The sequence below is a fragment of the Terrapene carolina genome, unplaced genomic scaffold (genome assembly GCF_002925995.2).
Source record: "Terrapene carolina triunguis isolate 2854851 unplaced genomic scaffold, T_m_triunguis-2.0 Scaffold66, whole genome shotgun sequence".
NCBI lineage: Eukaryota > Metazoa > Chordata > Testudines > Emydidae > Terrapene > Terrapene triunguis.
In genome coordinates, this window is record NW_020664417.1 from 43,143,571 (window position 1) to 43,166,341 (window position 22,771).

The 22,771-nt window shown below is 40.2% G+C and overlaps 2 protein-coding genes across 2 annotated transcripts in view; one reads left to right on the plus strand and one right to left on the minus strand.

Moving 5' to 3' along the window:
* Positions 1-5,739: 5,739 nt before the first annotated feature.
* RWDD4 (RWD domain containing 4) lies at positions 5,740-16,248 on the minus strand. Its single transcript, XM_024194481.2, has 8 exons — positions 16,151-16,248; positions 15,003-15,083; positions 12,560-12,669; positions 12,311-12,455; positions 8,076-8,193; positions 7,563-7,612; positions 7,405-7,407; positions 5,740-6,183 (listed from the first exon to the last, which is right to left on the minus strand). The coding sequence occupies exons 1-8, from the start codon at positions 16,172-16,174 to the stop codon at positions 6,151-6,153; spliced, it is 564 nt and encodes a 187-aa protein (XP_024050249.1). The 5' UTR covers positions 16,175-16,248; the 3' UTR covers positions 5,740-6,150.
* A 369-nt stretch (positions 16,249-16,617) lies between these two features.
* TRAPPC11 (trafficking protein particle complex 11) overlaps positions 16,618-22,771 on the plus strand; it is a 38,614-nt gene continuing 32,460 nt past the window's right edge. Inside the window, exons 1-6 of the mRNA XM_026647985.2 lie at positions 16,618-16,707; positions 17,801-18,024; positions 18,920-19,089; positions 19,528-19,598; positions 20,732-20,846; positions 22,230-22,329. Coding sequence (XP_026503770.1) covers positions 17,821-18,024; positions 18,920-19,089; positions 19,528-19,598; positions 20,732-20,846; positions 22,230-22,329 — 660 coding nt within the window. The 5' untranslated portion in view covers positions 16,618-16,707; positions 17,801-17,820. The remainder of the gene's footprint in view (positions 16,708-17,800; positions 18,025-18,919; positions 19,090-19,527; positions 19,599-20,731; positions 20,847-22,229; positions 22,330-22,771) is intronic.

Genomic DNA, 22,771 nt, shown 5'->3' on the forward strand with positions numbered 1-22,771 from the left:
AGAAATAGAGGCTGCAGACAAAATTATGCCCTCAGACACCTGCACAACCCTATTAGTCTCCAATAAAGTGATGCAGTTATAATTTGGCCTGCTGTCTCTGCCATACCTTCTAATGCTGTGACCTTATCAGCTCTCACAACCCAGGCAGCTTGGGATCCACACCCAGATGAGAGAGAGAGATCCAAATTTGTCAGAAATTTGGGGAATGGGACAAATTTATGTATCAAGCACTTGAAATCACACATGCTGCCAACATGGGTGCTCCGATACTATGGTGATGTGCAGCACCAGCGTATAACCTCTAAGGTATATGGGGATTGGAGGAAGCCCTTTGAGTTTTACAAAGGCTGTCTGAGCCAAACAGTGATTGGATTTAGACTGTCAGGTGACCTGTTTTGGGGTCATTCCTCACTCACTCTGGGCACTGGTACACAGTGGATGCAGTCTGTTGTTTCTGTCATCTTCATTAAATCTCTTAACATGCCTCAGCCAAAATAAATACTCCCTATAGCTGTTCTTATGGGGCTTACGGAGCATGTTGCTGAGTGTGAGAGACTAGATTTTCAAACTGAAAAACTGACAGCTAGGACAGTCTATTTTGGTGCGGTCAGGGAAGCTAGCACAGGAGCATTTATAACGGTGGGAAGAGCAGTATAAAGGGTCCCTCTGCAGCCATGTAACACCCAGACCTCCCTTCACCACAAATCCTCTCTCATTTCAAAATAAATCTGGACCCATGATATATAGAAAAGGAATATGTTAGAATGGTAGGAAACCGTATCTATGCTTCAATCTTTTGTCCCATCCCAACATCATCACTGAATTTTCAGCTCTGTAGCTGGAGGCCCAGCTTTTATTTTAAGATTCTGGAGCAATGCAGATTGATTGTCCTCGTTCCTTCTGAGTTTTGTGCTATATTCTGTGCATTTGTCTTTTGCTCATTTTCTACTCTAATCTCCTCTAATGCTCCCTTCTTCCATCCCCAATTCTCACCCTTCTAATATTTAGTTACTTAACCTTTATACTTTACATGCTGTACAAACATTTCCTCCTCACTCTCTCTGCTGCTCCTATTCACTCTCTCATTTGGTTTCAGGCCTGGTCTACACTTGAAATTTAGATTGACGTAGTTACATGGCTGAGGTGTACAAATCTCACATGCCTTAGTGCTGTAGCTATGCCAAACTAACTCCTGCTGTAGACACAGCTAGGTAGAGAAAAGAATGGTTCTGTTGACCTAGTGACCACGACTGGGAGGAAGTGTCTATGCTATGCCACTGCACTGGTGTAGCTGTGCCCCTGTAGTGCAGACATAGCCTCAGTCCTTTCCTCAGCAGGCTTCCTATTGTTTCCTCCAGTGTCTCTCCAAATGCTAATGTGAGAAGCATGGGCACAATCACTGCCTGAATGTGGTGGTGATGCAGCTGAGTTCTTACAGGCTTGCCAGCAACACTACTACTGCCTGAAATCAGAGTAAGTCTCTGTGAATTTGACTAATGGGGGGGGGGCAGAGAGGGGGAAGAGGGGAGTAGTAACACGTAACAGGTCTTCTGGTGATGGCAATACAGTTTCTGCAAGGCATACATGCGCTTAGTCATGCTGCTGTCCATGTTTTCCCAATTCTGCTTCTTTGCAGCTAGTCCATCCTGGCTATAGAGTTCACAAAAACCCAGGACAAAACATTGCTTGTATAACTGACAAGAACATCCAGACAGATCCTGACAAAGTGGATGTTCTGGGTTTGTCAAGACACAATCCCCCCAAAGCAAAGGATATACATGAACTGTGTTGCTGCCTGCTGCCATGGAGAGGTTGGGAAGTGCACTACCTAGCAACGTGGCAAGGGATGAAGGGAAAGGAACGTAGCAGAGAAGGGAAAAAAGTGACCTGATGCTGAGATGTTTTATTTTTCTAGATAGAAAATGAAGTAAGTTTTAATGTATAAAATTTGAACAGAGTTGTAGTGTGCCTCAGCTAAAATAACTTCGCATAGCACTAGGGGATAAATGGAATTATTCTAAAAGTTTACCAAGGACAAAGGTGGCTCACTAAGCAAGCTACTGGAATAGGGATGCATTTTAGTGTTCAGAAAACAATTTTCATTTGAAGTATTTTTTTTCTAACACATAAATATGGTACTCAAAAAAAACAAAAACAAAAAAACCCCAACCCCAACTTTCCACCCAAGAGACTGAATCTATCAATTTTCTGCTCTTCAAAGCATTATAAAATTGAGGAGGAATCAGAATTTGGTTTAAGGTGTGGCTGTGGCATTACATATCTTGCCTAAAAGAGTAAAAACAACTATCCTGCATAGTTTCTATTAAGGAAAGAGTACTGGTAAAAGAAATATGTATGAGGGTCCAAGTAAGTGCTGTTTATAGTCCATACTTTACTAAGTTTTAAAGACTCTTAAATATTCCTTTCAACTGTGCTCCGGTAGAACACATTAGGATGTCTGTATGATAAAGAACTACATAAATCCACTTTCCTCTTCATTCCATCTGAGTAAACCCTCATCTGAGCTTTTGATCATTCTGCACATTAGATGTTGCAACTTCTTTTCTCTGGCATTCCTCACTCATCCTCCTCTATCACTCCACTGTAAAAAAACCACTCCAACTTTACCAGATATTATGGCCCTACACTCAAGAAACCATTACCCCAGCAAATTCACAGGTTGCATGACCACCCTATTCCTGCTGCCAGTAATGCTACTGGTTTACCAAGTGTTTTAAAGGTCCTCTTCCTTCAACATGGTTTTAGTTCAGCTGCCAGTAGCAGAGATCCCTTACTTTCAATGAATGTCTTTCCAGCATGAGGTACTGGAGCTTCTTTTTCAGTTATAAGAGTTTAGCTCTTGTATAATATCAAATGCTTAATTCCAAATGCACTTTCCTTCCCCCTCCCTCCAAACCCCATGATAAACCATTTTCTATTAGAACAAATAACATTACCTTTCTAGCTCCCTGAGAAACCAGCAAGTGTATAGGGCTGAATTGTTCCTTCTCCAGACTATTGTCTTGGAGACAAGCTTGCTACATCTACTAAATTAGTAGAAAGAGAACAGAGCTGGAAGATGGGTTGTTTTGCAGTTGCAGATCTCCTTGGGGTATAAAGTGCCAGGATAACTTCAGAACAGCCCATACCCTAGAAGCCTGTCCAGGCAGCTGATGATCAAGCAGTTCAGGAGCCACATGCTGTACTACATTTACTTGCCTTTCTGTGCAGCAATAGGAAAGGAAGAGGCAGGAGGTGGTTCCTGTTTGTTACCCCCCTCTCCCCCCCCCCCCCCGAACTGGTCTATTCAGATAAATTGTCATGGTTACCAAATTCATAAACCAAGGAAACCAAAAGAGCGCTCAGGAGCTTTTGAATAAAAAAACCAAATCCCTTCTGAACCTGGGAGAGATTAAAGTTGAAGTTTTCTTTTTTTTTTTTTTTCCTCTGAAATACACCAGCCCACCGAAGGGACTTTCTCCTAAGGTGTTATTGCCTTACTGGTGTTCTTATCTTGATTTCTTATACAAAAGTACTTTTAGTTTAAGAAGCCAACCAATATATTTGCAGCCATAAGTATTTAGTTTGTCAATCATTTAGCTTTCTCCAGATGGAATCTTATCTAGTCTATTTTAATTTTTGATAATTGTGGTTCAAAACTGAAAAACTATATTTTCTGATGATTAAAATTCCATCAGAACTAATGGTTGGTGGTTCCTTTATTAAAAGAACCTGCACATTCAAATCCTGTTCACTTTTGGTTTGCACTGACCTATACATCATTCCAATACAAAGTGCAACACCTTAAATCATTATTTGAACAGAGACGTGTCAGATCCCACTGTTTTATAGGTCTCCTGGACCTCCCTCTCTTTTGTTGGAATTTGCAACTGCATTCATGTTTGCAGTTTATAAGCCCTCTAGTGGTACACCTCTACCCCGATATAACGCTGTCCTTGGGAGCCAAAAAATCTTACCGCGTTATAGGTGAAACCGCGTTATATCGAATTTGCTTTGATCCGCCGGAGTGTGCAGCCCTGCCCGCCCGGAGCACTGCTTTACTGTGTTATATCAGAATTCGTGTTTTATCGGGGTAAAGGTGTATATCAATAACCTATACCGTCCAATAATCAAACAAGCCCATTGGCTGAAAATGTAAAGTTAAATTACGCTACTGTCTTTACGGGGGACCTCTCTAGTACTTGGCTGCTCAGAGGCATGACTCAGCCCAAGTCTTCTAGAGGTACTCAGTCTGCATCCTTAACACTAAATGTTGTGATTATTACATGCAACAGGGTGCACTTTTTAAATGAACTGTGGTTGCTGCATGCACACTTTGAGCATGACCTGCAGCTCAGCAAATGTGTATCTGATTGCTGCACACCCAAAAGTGTGACAGACTGAGTCCCAAATAAGGGAACTGCAACAATTATCCTGAAAAGTATACAATTCACATACTGAAGAAAAAAGGATTCTCTTGACAACTTTAAGAATCTCTTATTATGGGAGGTATTTGATGCAAATCTAAATATACAAATATATGCACAATAGGCATTATGCAAGAAGCCTCACACCATGGCAGATAAATAGGCATTTATTAAGATCAAAATCTCAAATATTAAATGACATTAAGGCATTTAGTATTCAGTTACCGTTTATACAGTAAAGAGGATTTTTTTCTTTGATACAAGACAACAAACCTGTACAAAAAATGTTTTCCATCATGGGAGAGTGGTTATTTTTTCCCCCCAGTGTCCTGTAAGTCATACAATAAAATCCTCATGGTAAACCACTGATTATCCAATAGAAAAAGCCACCAAATCATAACATTCAGAAATTCACTATCAGTAGGACAGCTCCACGCAAACACCCTGACCTCCTCTAAAGATATACGTGAGGAGGACTACAACAGATGCACACTGGGCTGAACTGACAACACACACTGGTATTGTAACCACTCAATTCTTTCACTTTGAATTTGTCTAGACTAGGGTGTGTGGTCCTTTTTGCACTAGCATTTACAAGTGTCACATGTTGCTACTTTCTCTACCCTTATCTAGCCGAAACTTTGAGCTAGTTAGTCAAAATCACAGAGCCAGAAACTTACTCTGATTTCAGGCAATAGTGTTACTGGCAAGCCTATAGAAACTCAGCTGCATCACCACCACATGCAGGCTGTTTAACTAGAGTTAAAACAGGACCAAAAACTTTAGGCTTTGTCTACACTAGCACTTCTGCTGGTAAAACTTTTGTTGGTCGGAGTGTGGGGGGGGGGGAAACCAAACCCCTGACCGACATAAGTTTCACCAACAAAAGCGCCGGTGTGGACAGCGCTATGTCTGTGGGAGATTCTCCCACCAACATAGCTACCGCTGCTCATTGGGGGTGGTTTAATTATGCCAGCGGGAGAGCTCTCTCTCATCGTCATAGAGCGGCTAGATTGGAGACCTTACAGCAGCGTAGCAGCAGTGGTACAGCTGTGCCGCTGTAAGGTCGGTAGTGTAGACAGAGCTCTCTCCTGGCAACAAAGAGCAGCTACACTGCGCACCTTACAACAGGACAGCTGTAGCAGCACAGCCGCACCGTTGTAAGGTGTGCAATATAGACATAGCCTAGACCTAGACAAATCATTTGATATAATTGTGTTGTGTTCCCTTTCTGCATTTGTAGAGGAACAAATCAAGAAGGCTTTGTTTAAAGGGAGTTTATTTTAAATGAACTATGCTGTCAAGTGATTAATCACTTTTAATATTTTTATTCCATTGGAATGAGAACTTCAGGAAATGGTCACAATATCAGAGGATTCACTAACAGAATTTTACTATATTCTTACTACAGAGTAAAACAATATAAATTAACACTGCATATTTCACTATTCTTTTCAGCATTCGACAGTTAGAAACCAAATAGGCTTTCTAAAAGTTCAATATAAAAATGTCACACTTATCTTCCCTTTAAGGCAAGGTTTTGTTTTGAAGAAAAATGTAATAGAATAATCTCTGGATAAACGTCTGTGCTCAGGTTTAATAGTTAGGAAATTGTCCTTTTATAAAATGTTCCACTCTGACAAGAGGAAAAAGCTATTAAGAGAAAGATGTTGACCCAAATTGCACTGTATTAAAAGGTGAAGTTTCCTTGTATCAAAGTCCATTATTCATCATCTTTAGAACCCGTTTTGCTTAACTATAAAAGACAAAGAAAAAATGTTCAGACATATTGCATTTATTAGGAACTATATTTCTATTTTACACTACATACAGGCATATTAGGTTGATGAGTTTGTACTAACAACTGAATGCATCAAAAAGTTCAAATTACTCAACTTATCTTTTATAGCTTATACATTTGACTCATTGTCCTCTGAACTTAAGACTCTGCTTTCCCATATTTATGAACTATTTTACATCCAAAACATATTCTACAGTTAATCTTAGAACCAGTTTAAACTTCGTTAAAGACATTAGCTGAATTATTAATGTTTCCATTTAATAAGAAAAGGCTGATACCAGTCAAACATTTTGGAAAGTCAAACAGATGCAGTTCTTAAAAGTATCCCACACATTTCTGCAACAATTGTCATGAGTGGATTTAGAGTTTAAAAACCTTGATAGTGCCCATTTGCTGCAGTTTCAACACTATGCTCAGAGGTATGCTGACAATAGGTTATACCAATGTTAAATCAAATATGTTTTGTTATAAAGTAGAACTTGTTAAAAATAGCAATGTTAATTTATATTCCAGCAGCAGAAGTAATGGGGTGGAAATGGCAAATGGAGGAACTAACAGACCAATATTGTCTGTTTCCTTGTACTCCCCATTCTGTCTGTATCCATCTGTCTCTTGTCTCATAGTTAGATTGTAAGCTCTTTGGGGCAGGGGCTACTTTTTTTTGTTCTGTTAGTACTTCCCCTAGCACAGTGGGATCCTGATCCTAGGTGCTACAGTAGTACAAATCAATAATTAATAAGTGGGACAAGGAAGAGTTCTTTGTGGGGAGACTAAGGCAGAGGGTGCAGGCGATGATGTGGGGCTGCTGCTTAGGAGAAACACAACTGAAGTGGCTCCTTGCTTCTACTTATCCAGGGCCCTATAAATCCTGGCTGCATCCCTATTAGTTGCCCATGTGAAGACAGCACATTCTGGAATTCACAGCTAAATTACATACTGAAAGTTCTCGCCTCAAAACTTCATTTGAAATGCTCAAAAGATAAAACCTGAGTTTAAAGGAGGAATGTAAGACAGTTAATGCTTTCACATTGGATATATCTTAAGTTTCAGAAGAAATGTGTATTTTTAAAGCCTTGTAAGGGATTATCCTTAGGCTCTATAGAGAAATGGGTAACCACAGTCACTAATTCTTGCAGATTTTTTTAAAAACAATTTCTAAAACTTGAAAATACTTACATGCTGGATGTATACAGAAATTAATCCGAGACCACAGTCAAATCCAAATGTTGTTGGGAAGAAAAGCAAAAAGACAGATTAAATATAATTTATCATTACATCTGCAGAAAAACAAATGTTCTTATGCAATAATTTCACAGTTGTAACAGTCATGTTACCTTAATTACATCCACCCAGTTCCATCCTCGAGGAAGCTCCCCTTTGTGATCTATAGAAGAAGGAGTGTTTATTTTCAGCTCTCCGACAACAACAGCTAACCTCTAGCAAGATGTCATATCTTTAAAAGCTGAACTCTCATATTACCGATCTGGCCAACACAATATCCAACAAGCGAATGCCTGGAAAGCAAGGAACTCACAGTACTAACTTGAGGCAGGTGTAGTGTGCAACTCTGTGCAAACTTCCCCATTCAGGAATTGAGGTGAATAAGCAGACCTAACTGCCATATCACTGCTATGTCAGTCAGTTTCTGCTTCAGGCTGTTGTCACTGGTGAAAAATTGTTTGGTAGCTTTATGAGCAAAGCAAGTGAAGACTGGGATGAGACCCAATTCATTCTCACTTGTGACTCAAGGTGTATCTGAATCTGTCTTTGAAGGTACAAAACTATCCTGAACACACCACCATTTTCCTCAAGTCTGGAAAAGGAGGAGTAGACTGTATTGTACAAACCTGTTTTGTCTGCTAGCTTTCGTTTCTGGGTTTTGGACAACTGCTCCTTTTTGTCTCTTTTCTTACTTGATGGGGCTATTTCATGAGTTCCAATTGAGATGTTATTGCCTACAGATGTCTGAGAAAAATAAAAAGTATAATTTTAAATGTCTCTCCAACGGTGACTGAACTGGCAATTGATATCTAGGTATCACCCTGATGGGTAAACTACAAATAATGTTTGATTATGTCTGATTTCTTATTGAGACATCCCAAATGTTTTAAATTACATTAATACTGAAAGATGCTTGTGTTTTATCACACAACCACCATGATGACAGTTCTCCGCAGTTAGTTTAAAAGTAGTACTAATATTTCTAATGTGCTTGTGACTGGTTAGATCACAGAACTCCCCTTGAGAGCTGCCACTTGATGTGCCAAGACTACCTCTGCCCCTGCTTTCCCTGCCAGCTCGGGACCCCAGCACCCCATCTTGCTGAGTCAGACACGCCAGTCTGCTCCAACACAGACCCAGGGTCTGAATTACTTGCCCCAAACAGCTGCAGGCTTAACTGAAAGCAGCTTACAGAAGTGTTCTTGTCTTTAACACTCAGATGCCCAACTCCCAGTGGGATCTAAAACCCAAATAAATTCATTTTACCCTGTATAAAGCTTATACAAGGTAAACTCATAAATTGTTCACCCTCTATAACACTGATAGAAAGATATGCACAGCTGTTTGCCCCCCCTCCCCCAGGTATTAATACATACTCTGGGTTCATTAATAAGTAAAAAGTGATTTTATTAAATACAGAAAGTAGGATTTAAGTGGTTCCAAGTAGTAACAGAACAAAGTGAATTACCAAGTAAAATAAAATAAAACATGCAAATCTAAACCTAATACAGAATACAACTAAATACAGGTAAAATCTCACCCTTAAAATCGTTTCAATAAGTTTCTTTTCTCAGACTGGACACCTTCCTAGTCTAGGCACAATCCTTTCTCCTGGTACAGCTCTTGTTCCAGCTCAGGTGGTAGCTAGGGGATTCCTCACGATGGCTGCCCCTTTGTTCTGTTCCACCCACTTATATATTTTTGCATAAGGTGGGAATCCTTTGTCCCTCTGGGTTCCTACCCCTCCTCACTGGAAAAGCATAGGTTAAAGATGGATTCCAGTTAGGTGACATGATTACATGTCACTGTAAGACCACAAGCCTTCATTCCTCCCAGCCTGACTCACAGGAAGGCTTGCCTGCAAACAGCGCCATCCACAATCAATCGTCCTGGTTGATGGGAGCCATCAAGATTCCAAACCACCATTAATTGCCCACCCTTTGCATAATTACAATAGGCCCTCAGAGTTATATTTCATATTTCTAGTTTTAGATACAAGAGTGATACATTTATAGAAATAGGATGAACACTCAGTAGCTTGTAAGGTATCATTACAAAGCTTATAAGAGACCTTTTGCATGAACCATATTCGTTACATTATATTCACTCATTAGCATATTTTTATAAAATCATATATAGTGCAACGTCACAGTGCTTACAGTGGTAGCTTGAATAATTACTTCCATAACCCCTGCAATTGCATATGTCCTGACTACTGCTTAGTGGGGATAGAAGTGGTTCCCTATCAGTGTTGCCGGTACAACTAACCAGTTTAAAAGATCAGTGAAATGAGTTGGAACTGTGGATCGGACTCCCTACGTGCTCATACAATTCTTTATTCACAGCACAAATATACAATGCCACAAGGGCTATTTATAATGCTGCTTGTACAGTAGAGCCAAAAGACAGAGCCAAAATGGAAAGGCTGAGAGCCCACAGAAGGAACCTGTGTGATTCTAGCATTGAAAGACAGTATGATTGTACAATCATTTCCAAGGAAGGTTTCAGTAACGTGTTTGAGACAAACACTGTCATTTTAAGCAGAGTTAAAATTCCAGTTTCAAAGTCAAACATGAACCAACTCTGCAAAAACTAACTTTTTCAATTAACTTGGTCAGTTTATTTTCAAACCAAGGGCAGGTCTACACTTAAAAAAACTGCATCGGCACAGCTACACTGATGTAGCACTTTAATGAAGATGCTCTATGGTGACAGGAGAGAGCTCTTCCATCTGCATAGTTAATCCACCTTCCCGAGAGGTGATAGCTGTGTTGATGGGAGAAGCTCCTTCTCTGACACAGCACTGTCTACCCCGGAGGTTAAGTTGATATAACTGTCACTCGGAGTGTGGATTTTTCATACCCTTGAGTGACTTAGTAATACCACTGTAAGGCTTTGTCTACACTGGCACCCCGTTGAACGACAAAAGTTGTAACAACGAAAAGCACCGGTGTGGACAGCACTTCATCGGTGGGAGCTGCACTCCTGGCAATGAAGCTACCACCCCTCGTTGGAGGTGGTTTTATTTTGTTGGTGACTACACAACGCACCTTGCAATGCTGCGGCTGCAGCGGCACAGCCCCGCCGTTGTAAGGTGAGCGGTGTAGACATAGCCTAAGGGCTTGTCTACACTATCGGCTGGATCGATGGGAAGCGATCAATCCAGAAGGGGTTGATTTATCGTGTCTAGTATAGACGCGATAAATCAACCGCCAATGGCTCTAGCATCAACTCCGATACTCCACCTCAATGAGAAGCGCAAGGGGAATCGACGGGAAGACACAGCGGTAAGTAGATCTAAGTATGTCAACTTCAACGTTATTCACGTAGCTGAAGTTGCTTAACTTAGCTCAATCCCCACCCCTGTAGTGTAGACTTTAGAGTTTGAACTCTGTTAAATTCAAGGCTCTTGGGATGCCTGAAAACAAAGGCCCTTTATTTGTTTTCAAAAGAGTACATTTACTGCTCATCAAGAAGGAAACAGACTGATAGTCATGGAGTGTGAACTCTTATTAACACACACAAATCCCTCAGGTACAGTACACCTCGAAGGTCAAAAGCACCATTTAGTTCTCATGCCCATTTGATCCTTGGCCTCTTTAGTAAGGTGGATAAAAGATCTGAATTACTTCCAGAAGGTGGTAGTTGTATTTCCAATATTGACACTTGTCCTATAGGAACCAGCATGAGACCACCAATTCACTATCTTCTGGCCACTACTAAAGTATGCAGATTTAAATCTAGTCATCTAGCAGCTAAGGTTCAATATCTTATAACCAATACCATTAGCCACTCGTCCCAGTCTCTAATCTTTCCTACCTACATTTAGCTTCTTGCTTTCCTAGGCTCTCTACAGGGAAAAACTACATCAACAGGGGCCCAAGCCTAGAGGCTTCTCTAATACAAAAGAGAATAACCGTGAGCATGGAAAATTTGAATAGGAGGCTGGATAATATGAAGGATAAAGCTTCAAATTTTCCTGGCTCAAGTGGAAGCTCAGGAGTTCTCATAGGTGTTCTCAGGAGTCAGAACACCTATGACAGGATAATTCTAACCTCGTTCTGAACAAAATTATAGATGAAGCAAATAAAAATTGGTGCATATGTGCTTTCTAGAAACAGACTTTTGTCAAGTTTCCCACTCCAGGTGAAATACTGCTTTAACAGATCGGGTTAGAAGTGAAGGTCTCCACTCAAGCCAGCTTGATGGAATCACTTTGAGCAGAGTTAATGTGCTTGGCATGTGCTTCATGTTCTAGACTACTGAGCCATTTAAAGTAGAATCAAGAAGTGTCATCTAACTAAATGTAATATTTTTATTTCCATCAGCTAAATAATTTTTACATTGATTGTAATTGATTGGTTGCTTCTGCTATTCCTTCCCTCACTACTCTTGTCAAATATTTAATTGTTCAGACCACCCAGCCCACAAGCATAGCTCATCCATTCTAGACTTTCTTCACCCTGCAAGTCAAAACCCAGATTATTAACTGTGTCTTGCACTAGTTCTGTAGTCACCATTGGATATCAGTTGGCTGTGTTAGATTAGGGAGTGTTTCTAATCACCGCTTCTCTCTCACTTCTCTTCCAGAAACTTTTTGGTAAGGTGGCTGAATACCAAATAAATATCCAGGTTACAACCACAGAGCAGTGCTACACTTCCTTTCATCTACTTTTTTCTAGTCACTATATTATGGACATAGTATACTGGCTTGCACCTCACAGATATGCTCCAGAAGTTTTCTGTAGCAATGTGAGATGTTTAAATGTAGAGTAACTAAACATTCTATTCCTTTTGTTGTATTAAAAAAAAAGTTCATTTATAAAACTAAACTAGATCAAAATGCAAGTTATACACTTACCACAATATGAACAGGTTGATTTTCCATGAACAATTCTTTATTATCTTTGGCATATTCAAAAAGTGTGTATGTCATGGCAGTTCCAAGATTAACTTCAACTTCTTCCATTAATTTATCCAATATACTTTGTTTTATAGCTAAAGATCTAGAAGAGACCATAAAATCCAATTACAGGCCCAAAAGAATTCAAGAATATTGTAAGAGAGAGACCACATGTAAAACAAAAGAAGAAGTAACTGAAATACTTACATGGTGTTGTTGAAGAAAGCATTCATGGATATGTTTGGAGCCGTCTGTGGGTATGTTTCTGGCCATGAAATTTCTATTAGGAAGGCTTTGGGATCGCCATTTTCACCTATCTGAAAGGAGATGAAACACTTTAAAATGGGAAGCCTCAGTCTGTTATCAAACCTTAGAGACAAGGTGGGTGAGGTAATCTTTTATTGCACCAACTTCTGTTGATGAGAGAGACAAGCTTTCAACTTACACAGAAGCTCTTCCTCTCAGAACTGAGAGAGAGCTTCTGTGTAGGTCAAAAGCATCTCTGCTGACAATAGCTCATCTTAATTAATTAGCCTCTTAGAGTTGGTAGGGGAACTCCCACCTTTTCATATTCTCTGTGTGTGGAGATTATTTCCTCACTATATGTTCCATTCTACGCATCCGATGAAGTGGGCTGTAGCCCACAAAAGCTTATGCTCAAATAAATTTTAGTCTCCAAGGTGCCACAACTACTCCTGTTCTTTTTGCGGATACAGACTAACATGGCTGCTACTTTGAAACCTGTCATTACTGATAGTCATTTTAAATTTAGATATACAATAGTATAACCTATACTCAAACTTTTTACAAAACTCAATAGATATGTTTAAAATTTCTATAAAAAGGCTTGTGCAAATTTAAACATTTTCTGTCAGTGTTTGCAATCCAAATATTCTAACATTCTACATGAGAACCAGAAAATGAAACTTGCTTTCTCTTCATTGTCTAATCTAAATACAAACCAAGCAGCATAATGCTGTGAAAAAAACATGTTTTAGCGACCTTTGATGTCATAAGTAATGGGTAAGATTAAGACTTATTAAATTGCAATAATTGTCTCTAGGGATGGGAGGCAATAAAGACCAACTAACAAGTCAGCTCATAAAAATTGTTCACCTAAGCCCATCATACCCAGGGAAAGCCTTGTCCACATGAAAAGCTTGCATCTAAAGGTGTCGTTATAAACAGATTTAATTAAACCTGCATAAATCCTTCTGTGGCCACTTATTTCAGTTTCTGTGGTGTATTCCTATCCATGCCCCCACAGGGGTTTTCACTGGCCTAACTATATTGATTTTAAACGCATCAAGGAAAAGTGTGGAAAATTTTCCTTGTGGACAAGGCCTATTCTTTGCAGGGCATGCTGCAAGGCTAAGGGTACGTCTTCACTTACATCCGGGTCCGGATGTAAGCAATCGGTTTTCCGAGTTCGATTTATCGCGTCTGGTTAAGACGTGATAAATCGATCCCAGATCGATCCCGGAAGTGCCCCGGATCGATCCCGGAAGTGCTCGCCGTCGACGCTGGTACTCCAGCTCGGCGAGCGGAGTACGCAGCATCGACGGGGGAGCCTTCCTGCCGCGTCTGGACCGCGGTAACTTCGGACTAAGGTACTTCGAATTCAGCTACGTTATTAATGTAGCTGAATTTGCGTACCTTAGTCCGAAGTGGGGGGGTTAGTGTAGACCAAGCCTAACTCTCTGGCTTTGTTGGATCTATGTGGAAGGAGCAAGAGAAGGGACAGCAAAGATTATGTAAAGATGATTGTGAGCAGTAGGAACCTAATATACTCAATATATAGTTTATATTTACATTGACTCAAAGTTTCAAATGTCTTTATAGTAAGCTTTTCGGGAATAGCGTGTTGCATTTTGCCACTATTTGAGAAATCTTTGTCGTGTCTTCTTTTGGTCTCATTTTATAATTAACTGTAATCAATGTGCTGTGCAGTACACTAACTACATTCAGGAGAATGGCAGACTAATCCTTTCAACTCTATTCCACTGACTTTCTACCTAGTGAAAAGTACATATTGCCAGATCTGATGCTGTCATATTATTCTTCCTTTTACAATAGATTGGTTTTCTTTGCCTTTCAGTAAAAATTCAGCAACATTATTGCATTCACTTGACACTTTCAGTTTTGAAAGTTACATGATGCTATTCAGATTTTTTTTTTAAATATCATGATCTATTTTCAACATACCTTGTGTGTCTGTAGGTCCTAAACCTGCAAACACTTACAGACATACTTAACTTTACTCTGCTGAGAAAAGTCAGCAGTACTATTCATGTTAGCAAAATGAAGGAAATCTGTGTTTGCAGGACTGGAGCATAACTTATTTACTTAGTCTCTCTGTATTAGTTCCCTACAACTTCAATTACAGTTGCTCATGTTTTTTCATGACAAGTTATACTTTACTTGTTCCTCTATGACCGTGATAATTGCTATTGTAATGTTTGCTTTTGTTCAAAAAGGTAAGTTTGTCATGGCAAGTTATTTTGAAATTATGTAAAAGGGCACTAGTGCCTTTATTGCTAAATAGGTGAATATCCATCTGTTTCAAGAAAATGCTTTGTAATGGAAAGTGTGCAGAATAACTTTAAATGAATGATATATTACATCTAATTAAAGCTTCATGTGGTCTTACCCTATACTGAAAGGAAACAGGACTAAGTTCTTTGAAACACTCATCTCCTTCATAAATAGAACGTAATGCTTCTAGTTCCATCTGAAAAGAACAGATGGAGAAAAAGGTTAGCAATTTCAAGCGGATACTGAACAGATATAAACAGACGAGTATCAGCATAATATACAGAAATCCACATACTCTGTTTTTCATTTTAAAAAATAAACAAATTAAACTTTAGGCAATAATTGGTCTAGATATCTTGTCTGATACATTCCACTAACTTAAAATAGGATTATAGAAGTGAGTTCAACAAAGCTGGCATGCTAGTCTGAATTCAATTTACTTTCTACAAACCCATTGCCCATCTTGGCACATTTTACTGAACGCTAGAAGACCACTTTTTTAAAAAAACAAAAACTTTATTCTTAACTTCCCCCAGAAAATACCAAACATCTGTTTCAAGAACATTTCCATCCTCCCTATATTACTTTGTACAAAACTACAAGAAAGGGATTTCATAAGTGAGTAGGGACCAGAATATCTATTACCCCCAAGTACCTATCACAGAATGACTTTCTGCATGGTATTTACAGTTAATAAAATCTAACATGCCGTCGGTTGAATTAATACAATCACATATAATGTGTACACTGTATATGAGCCATGTATTAAAATATTTTAAAGAATTTAACAAGTAGAAAGATAAGTATATAGGACTATGCCACCTAAGAAACAATATGAGTGATGTCGCATTCAATTAAAAGTGAAAATCCTCTGTAGCTGACGGAGGTCTCTCGGAGAAGAGTAAGGGGAAAGCGCCTGCCCGAACTCTAGTACAGGACGCCGCTGGCGGACTCTTGTTGGAGCCGGTTAGCTAAAACTTCGGCATTAGTCAGGCGTGGTTGCTGCTAACGTTACTGGTTTATTTTTGCATCACTTTCCAAGTTACGTTTATTTGGATATAAAAAAAAATCCGTGAACCCGGGGGGGGAGGAGCGCTCAGCGCCGCGAGTGGCCGAGCAGGGCGGGCCGGAGACCTCGGCGCCCGGGATCACGGAGCGAGGTAGCCGCCGTCCCCGGGCCAGGCAGGGCGGGCAGCAGCCCCAGAGACCCGCCGAGCGCGGTGCGGCAGCTGCCGCCGCGGGGCGGCGGGGTCGGTGTCTCACCTCCTGGTCCTCGTTCGCCGCCATAGCCCCGGGCCGGGGGCCCCCGCCTCAGCCCAGGGACTCTCACACAGCGCAGCAACCGGTACCCGAACCCGAACCCACACGCGAACACAGCGCGCATGCGCAGCCTACCGTCACCACAACCCCCAACTGGTTCCCCTAGCCACTAAAGGGCTGCTGTGTTGACTCCTATTTCGAGCTATGATTGGGCTCGTCTTCCATAGTATCACCAATCCCGCACGACAATTGGCTAAATCTTGTGGCCACGCCTCTTTTCTCTTTCTCTCATTGGTTCCTACGACGATTCTCGAGACCCAATGGTTGACTTTGTCGTTGAGCAGGCAACGCTGATTGGTGGAATGTACTGTCACTCTTATCCCCTTGCTCTGGCTTCCGGAGGCGATTCTCCATCTCTGTTGCTGCCCAGTGGCAGCTTGCGGGCGGCGCCGGTGGGTAGGGGCCCGCGGAGAGCTCACTTCCTGGAGGTGGTAGGTCGGAGCTGCTGCTGGCCGCCCCGCGGCTGTTTACTGTGTGGCTGCCCCGTGCGGCGGGGAAAGGTCCGCGGCCGGGTGCGGAAGGCGGGTTGCCGCGGGTCGGGCGCTGGCGGTGGGTCAGAGGCGGTGCAGGGCTGGCCGTGCTGTGTGGGGGGGCGGGGGACTTGCTGTAGGGGCTGAGCCTGGCGGGTTAGCACTGGGTGACTCTCCTGCCGGGAGCTGCTCCTGGTCATCCTGCTCATCACTTGCTCTCTGCGCTTTTGGCACATAGGGTTAAAGAAACCCTTTGTCCCCCCCCCCCCCCGCCCGCCTATGTCCGTTACTGGCAGGTTGGGCTATGTCTGTGGTCAAGCTGCACTGACAAAAACATACTTTTCCTTTAGTGAAAACAGAAATGACTCCTCAATGTAATGTTATAAATTAAACAACAGTCCGCACTGTTGTTCCACCTCTGTTTTTCTCAGTGCACCATGTCTATAGACATCATGCTTTTCAGAGGAGGGACCATCTTTGTATAGTGTACTGCATCATACATGAGGTTGGTGCTAAAAATGACAATGCCACGGTGAGGAAGAACATGCTTGTTGCTATATACAGTACCTGGCCGATGCAAACCTTATTTAAGCAGGCTGCTTCTTATAGTGATAACAGATATAAGCCCTAGCCTGCAATTGACTCTGCCTGAGTAGAACCTGGGCTCTGCAAGCTCATAGGTTTGTTTATGCAGATCCAACTGCAGGATTGGGACCATCCGAGTTCTCAGGCCAGCCCCTAACCTGCCTCCTCAACTTCCAGTGGCCCTTTGGCTCACAACTTTGCTAATAGTGCCAGTGTCTGAGCAATATGAATAAAAACAGAAAAGTTTGATCTTGCCTGAGATGCAATGATTCCCCCCCCCCCCCATTTTCTGGTTCTTCCCACCCTCCAAAAAACATTATTGACTGATTCTTATCGGAGTTTTTTTTAAAAAATTCCTGCATCTTAAAATTGTTTGTGTTCCTTGCATTTTAAGTTGCATGAGCAGACTGTATTTAACTTGCGTCTTAAGTAAAAAGACTAGTTTAATGCATTTTTCTTAATGAGATATCTTTTGTATCTAATCAGAAATTGCATGTTTGAAAAGGGATTTGAGATATGGGGTATTTTTGTTTTTCAGGCATTCTGTAAAACTTCAAGATGAGCCCAACACAATGGGACTTCCCTGTGGAACTATGTTGTCGGCCTATGGCCTTTGTAACCCTCACTGGCTTGGATGTAGTATATAATGCTGTTCATCGTGCGGTTTGGGATGCCTTTTGTGCAAACAGGAGAGCTGACCGAGTACCAATTTCTTTCAAAGTTCTTCCTGGTGACCATGAGTATCCCAAATGCAGAACAAAGGTATATAGTCTTGGGGTTTTCTTATAAAGACCTAAAATACATTTAACGTATTATGCAAACTATAAAATGATGTACTGTAAAGTGTTTGCTGTTTGTGATTATTCTGTGTAAATCTTCAGTCAGAATAAATTAGCTATTAGAAAGTTAATTGAAATCTGGAAATCATGCTAAGGGAGCACTATCAGTCTTACATCAATAATTTGGACACTTTTCATTTCAAATATTCAATTTTTAGATGTTCTGGAAAATTTTTAAAGCAGCTGTTTGGGTGAGACAGAGTAAAATACAGTATGTGTGGTGTACCTGAATCTCTGCAGTGAAACTGAGACATATCAACTAGTGTGACACTTGATAAGCAACATAGTCCAGTGATTACTTATTACAGTGGAGAGTTGGAAATAAAGAAACCTGGATTCTATTCCCTAATTTTGCTTTTAATTGTGATTTAGGACAAGAAACTTGCGTCTTTGTCAGTTTCCCTCTCTGTAAAATGGGGGTAATACTTACTTAACTCTATAAAGCATGTTGTGATCTTTGCATGACAGGTACTATGTAAGTTCAAAGTATTTTATATTTCCTGAAGTTGACTTTTCTTTAGTGTCAGAATCTCTCCTTCCGACACTTCCCCCCCCCCCCCCCACGTAAATCTATTTTTGATGATGTTTCAGTGGCATACATCTGGCTCTTGAGCCAACAATGGGGTGTGATGGTTTAAAAAAAAAAAATCCTACCACACCTTCTCCATTAGGAAGCAGACACTTGAGAGCAAGATTGATAGAGGAAAGATCAAGTCCTCAGGACTGATCATGGACACATGGAATTCCCCATGCACGTACCACAGCAAAAATAAACAGGGTTGGTAGCTTGTTTTAATAAGTTAAATTAATATTTTCAGAGAACATCCTATGAGTGGTACATTCCAAAAGGGATATTGAAGACTGGCTGGATGAATAAACATCTGAATCTGGTGCCAGCTCTTGTTGTGGTGTTCTATGAACTGGACTGGGATGAGCAACAGTGGAAAGAAAAACAGTCAGAATGTGCTACCAGAGTTGAAATTGTCAGGTACAGTTGTTTCAGTTGGGTTATAAGTATTAACTTGTATTTGTATTAAGTGTAGGTTGCAAAGTCTTTGTATGTACCGTAAAGCAGTTTCATCTTATTTTTTGTTTTAAAAAATATAAGTTTGTGTTGGGTTGATGGGGCTCTTTATAGATTAATTATTATTGAAATTTTGTTTTGAATATTCGATATATATTTAAGAGGATTTAAAGATGTCTTATTTTAGAATGTAAATTGGCAAAGTTGCTTGGGAGCCACCTTTACTTCCTGTTTTCTAAAATCAGTGAGATTAAAAATGCCGTTGTTACAATCGATCTGAGAAAAGGAGAGAGAATATGTATGTCGTGGATGGTGCATGTGCCTTTTTAATGACTTTAAAAGTAGACTGAAAGTCGTATAAACATGAAATATGAGCTTGTCATTGCAACTCTTCTATTTCAGACAAAGTTTGCAGGGAAGAAACACAAAAGTTGCTGTGGTTTTGATTCAAAAGAAAACACCCTTACCTCCAGGTACTAAAAGGCTAATCAAACTGCAGTGTATGCAAATATGAGGACCACATTTTCAAAGGGACTTTACCCTGGTCATCATTTTGTGCACTTTGCGTGCAGTTCTCATGCACGATTTGTGTGCACAAAAATTCACTTGCCACTACATACACATACACAATGGAAAATTTGCTCTGAAAAATTGGCCCTAAAGTCCAGGTGCTTTTTCATTACCTTTTTTAACCAATTTCAGTTCCTCAGAACTATGATTTTTTTTTTTTTATGTCCAGCTTCTGATACTGTGTATCAAGCCTATTGCAAATATGACTGTAACCTATCCTACAAAGCAGTTGTCACTTAATGCTTACCTGAGATCAATTAAAAATAAACTGTAATTACAGCTGATTTAAAAGCTGCACTGAAGCATTTGGTAACTGCATAAGCATTTTAGTGTAAGAATATTCAATTGTCATTATGAATATTTCCTTATTAAAATGTCGGATTGGAACAGACACAAGGCTTAAGGCTCTTCATTAAGCCCATGCATTTTACCATTCTCAATACTTATTTCTGCCCAATCAAACTGTTATGAGAGCCCCATTTTGAATGGGGGTGAGAGGTGTTTGTTATGAAGTGTACACAGTACATTTTTTACCCCCCTTTCCGAACTTCGGCAAGGGATAAATTCGTCACTGTCTGACTGAATGTCAGTCATTCAGGAAAGAAATTTGAAGGGGTTACATCCTAAATCAATCTATCCCAAGCTGTAACTACATGAAATCATGGAAGAAGGAGCTTGTTTGTTTTTACTTGTTACATCTCTAAAAGTCACTGGTGCAGAGCTACAGAAGTGTGAGTTTTTTCTCTCAGTGGTTGTTTTTTTGGATTTTTTTAAATCACATGACTAGTACCATAAATTCATCTATAAAGTGCTTTGTGATACCCTGCTTGTTCCTCAGGTCTTCTGGGGGTTATTCAGCCACAATGATATTTTGCTAATCAAAGCCTCAGTGTTTCAGATGACCTGAGAGACAGTCTATCTTTTTAGGTATATCACCTGTTCCATAGCTTGTGATAGTCAAGCTTTGAGAAGAGTGCAATTTGACACTGCTCTGCCAATTGATGCTTGTTTGCATGCTCTTTTTTGATTTCATTAGGGGAAGATGTTATTGCTTCAGAAAGAGCAGCAGCTTTATGTAATGCTTGTGACCTCTCTGGAAAATCCTTGTTTGTGCTGCCACACACTGATCATCTGGTTGGTTACATTATAAGGTAAGTGAATTGGTAAAAGTCTCTTCCTACAGTGCCTTTTTTCCAGTCTATTAAGGGACATATGATATGTAGATATCAACTCTCCTGTACATCAGCTGTAGAGCAATTGTAAACTTACATTATTCATATTTTATTCCATCGTTGAAACACTCCACATCATGCTGAGTCCTGATTAATCCAATAAGTTTTTTTTAACCTTTGTCCTTTTTCCATAAGGTCATGTTATGATTGGCACCTTCCCTCTAAGTAGGCCATAAAACCTGCTACTAAATAGACTTCTGGGAGATAGTGTCAGGAAACCCAAAGACTGCCTTTGCTTCACTCTTGGTCTTTTTACACACTTGTATAGTACATCTAGCCCTATTGGTTAAGGGAGATTGAAGCTACTGCTAGGCAAGTGTTTGCTTTTTTTCCTTGTCTGCCTTCATTAGGTGTCTTCATTCTTTTTCTGTATATGCCAACTACAGTACAAGCTGTTTTATCTGGCATGTTGAGGGAACAGGGGATGCTGGTAAGTGAAAAATGCTGGTTAACTAATTTAGGTCGACCTACAACCATTGCAATAAGTCAATTGGCTGTAGTTGGCCAGGAGCACTTGCACTGACTGAAGTGGGGCACTAACAGCTGTGCGGGGCTCACAGCAGGAGCCCCCAACCCACCCGGGATGACAGCCGGAGTTGTGAGCCCAGCCTGGGCTCAGTTTCACAGCAGGCAGAGTACCAGCACTGAAATTGACATTCTTGTCAGTTTCATGGCTTCAGCTGTGAGCCCCCTGCTTCTGCTCTGAGCCAGAAGCAGCCATGAAACTGACAAGAATGTTAGCCAACTGCTGATGTCAGTAACAGTGTCTAAACAGACACTGTGATGCCCTAACTACACCAACTTAAGTCTCTCGTGGAGGTAGGGTTATTATGTCGGTGTAACAGGCCACTTACTTCGTCAGCAACAGCATTCTAGTGTAGACACTGACATAATTAGGTTGACATAAACTCTTTGGTGTAAACCAAGCCTGAGTACCTTTCCCAATCTGAAGAGCTCTGTGTAGCTCAAAAGCAAGTCTCTCTCACCAACAGATGTTGGTCCAATAAAAGATATTACCTCACCCACCTTGTCTCAAAAATATTCTAGGCAGATAATGTAGGTTAAAACAAATATCACAAGAACTTTTAATTTAGTGCTTTCCTAAATCGGTACCTGTATTGGTACCAGTAACTTAAGTTTTTATGTTTTGGGGTTGTTGTGTTTTTTTTTTGTTTGCCCGCTTACAATGATAGTAGAAGGAATAGTGTTAAAAATAGCCTAATTTAAAGTACTTTAGATCCTATATATACTGAAAGAACTTCTTTATTTGCTTAAAAAGTGATGAGCAATTCTCTCTTACAGATTAGAGAATGCTTTTTATGAGCATGCACAGACCTACTACTATACAGAAATAAGAAGGGTAAAATCTCATAAAGAATTCTTGAATAAAACAACACATCAGGTAATGCTACTCCTTTTTAAATAAGATAATTCCAAAAATATAGATGACTTATAATATATCCTGTGTATCATATATAGGATGTGTGTTTTTTTTTTTTTTTTTTTTTTTCTTTAAATATAAGAATGTTAAAACAAAACAAAATTATTTTCGCACTTTTTTTTTTCTTTTTCACTTTTATCCTAGATATGGTCCTTTTTTCTTACCTTACATCAACTAAAGTGAAATTCACCTCTTAAAGGTGAACTGCAAATAAAAAATGACAGTAGAATTAAATCCAGAGTTACAAACTGAAAACTCCCACTTGTCAGACTTGTGGTAGTAGTGTTTTTCAGCATAGAAACAAGTTTTCAACTCACTTTTTGAAAATAAAATTTCTGTGCTGAAATTCTTTTGGTACCTTAAGTCAGCCTGAAGTATTCCAGTAACAACACACCAAATTCCA

What these genes read in the sequence shown, in the direction of transcription:
- RWDD4 (XM_024194481.2), bottom strand. Translation starts at nt 16,174, where the DNA reads ATGGCGGCGAACGAGGACCAGGAG. An exon ending in CGGCGAACGAGGACCAGGAG is followed by an intron (nt 15,084 to 16,150) that starts GTGAGACACCGA and finishes TGTTCTTTTCAG; the next exon opens with ATGGAACTAGAAGCATTACG. An exon ending in CTGTTTCCTTTCAGTATAGG is followed by an intron (nt 12,670 to 15,002) that starts GTAAGACCACAT and finishes ATCTCCTTTCAG; the next exon opens with ATAGGTGAAAATGGCGATCC.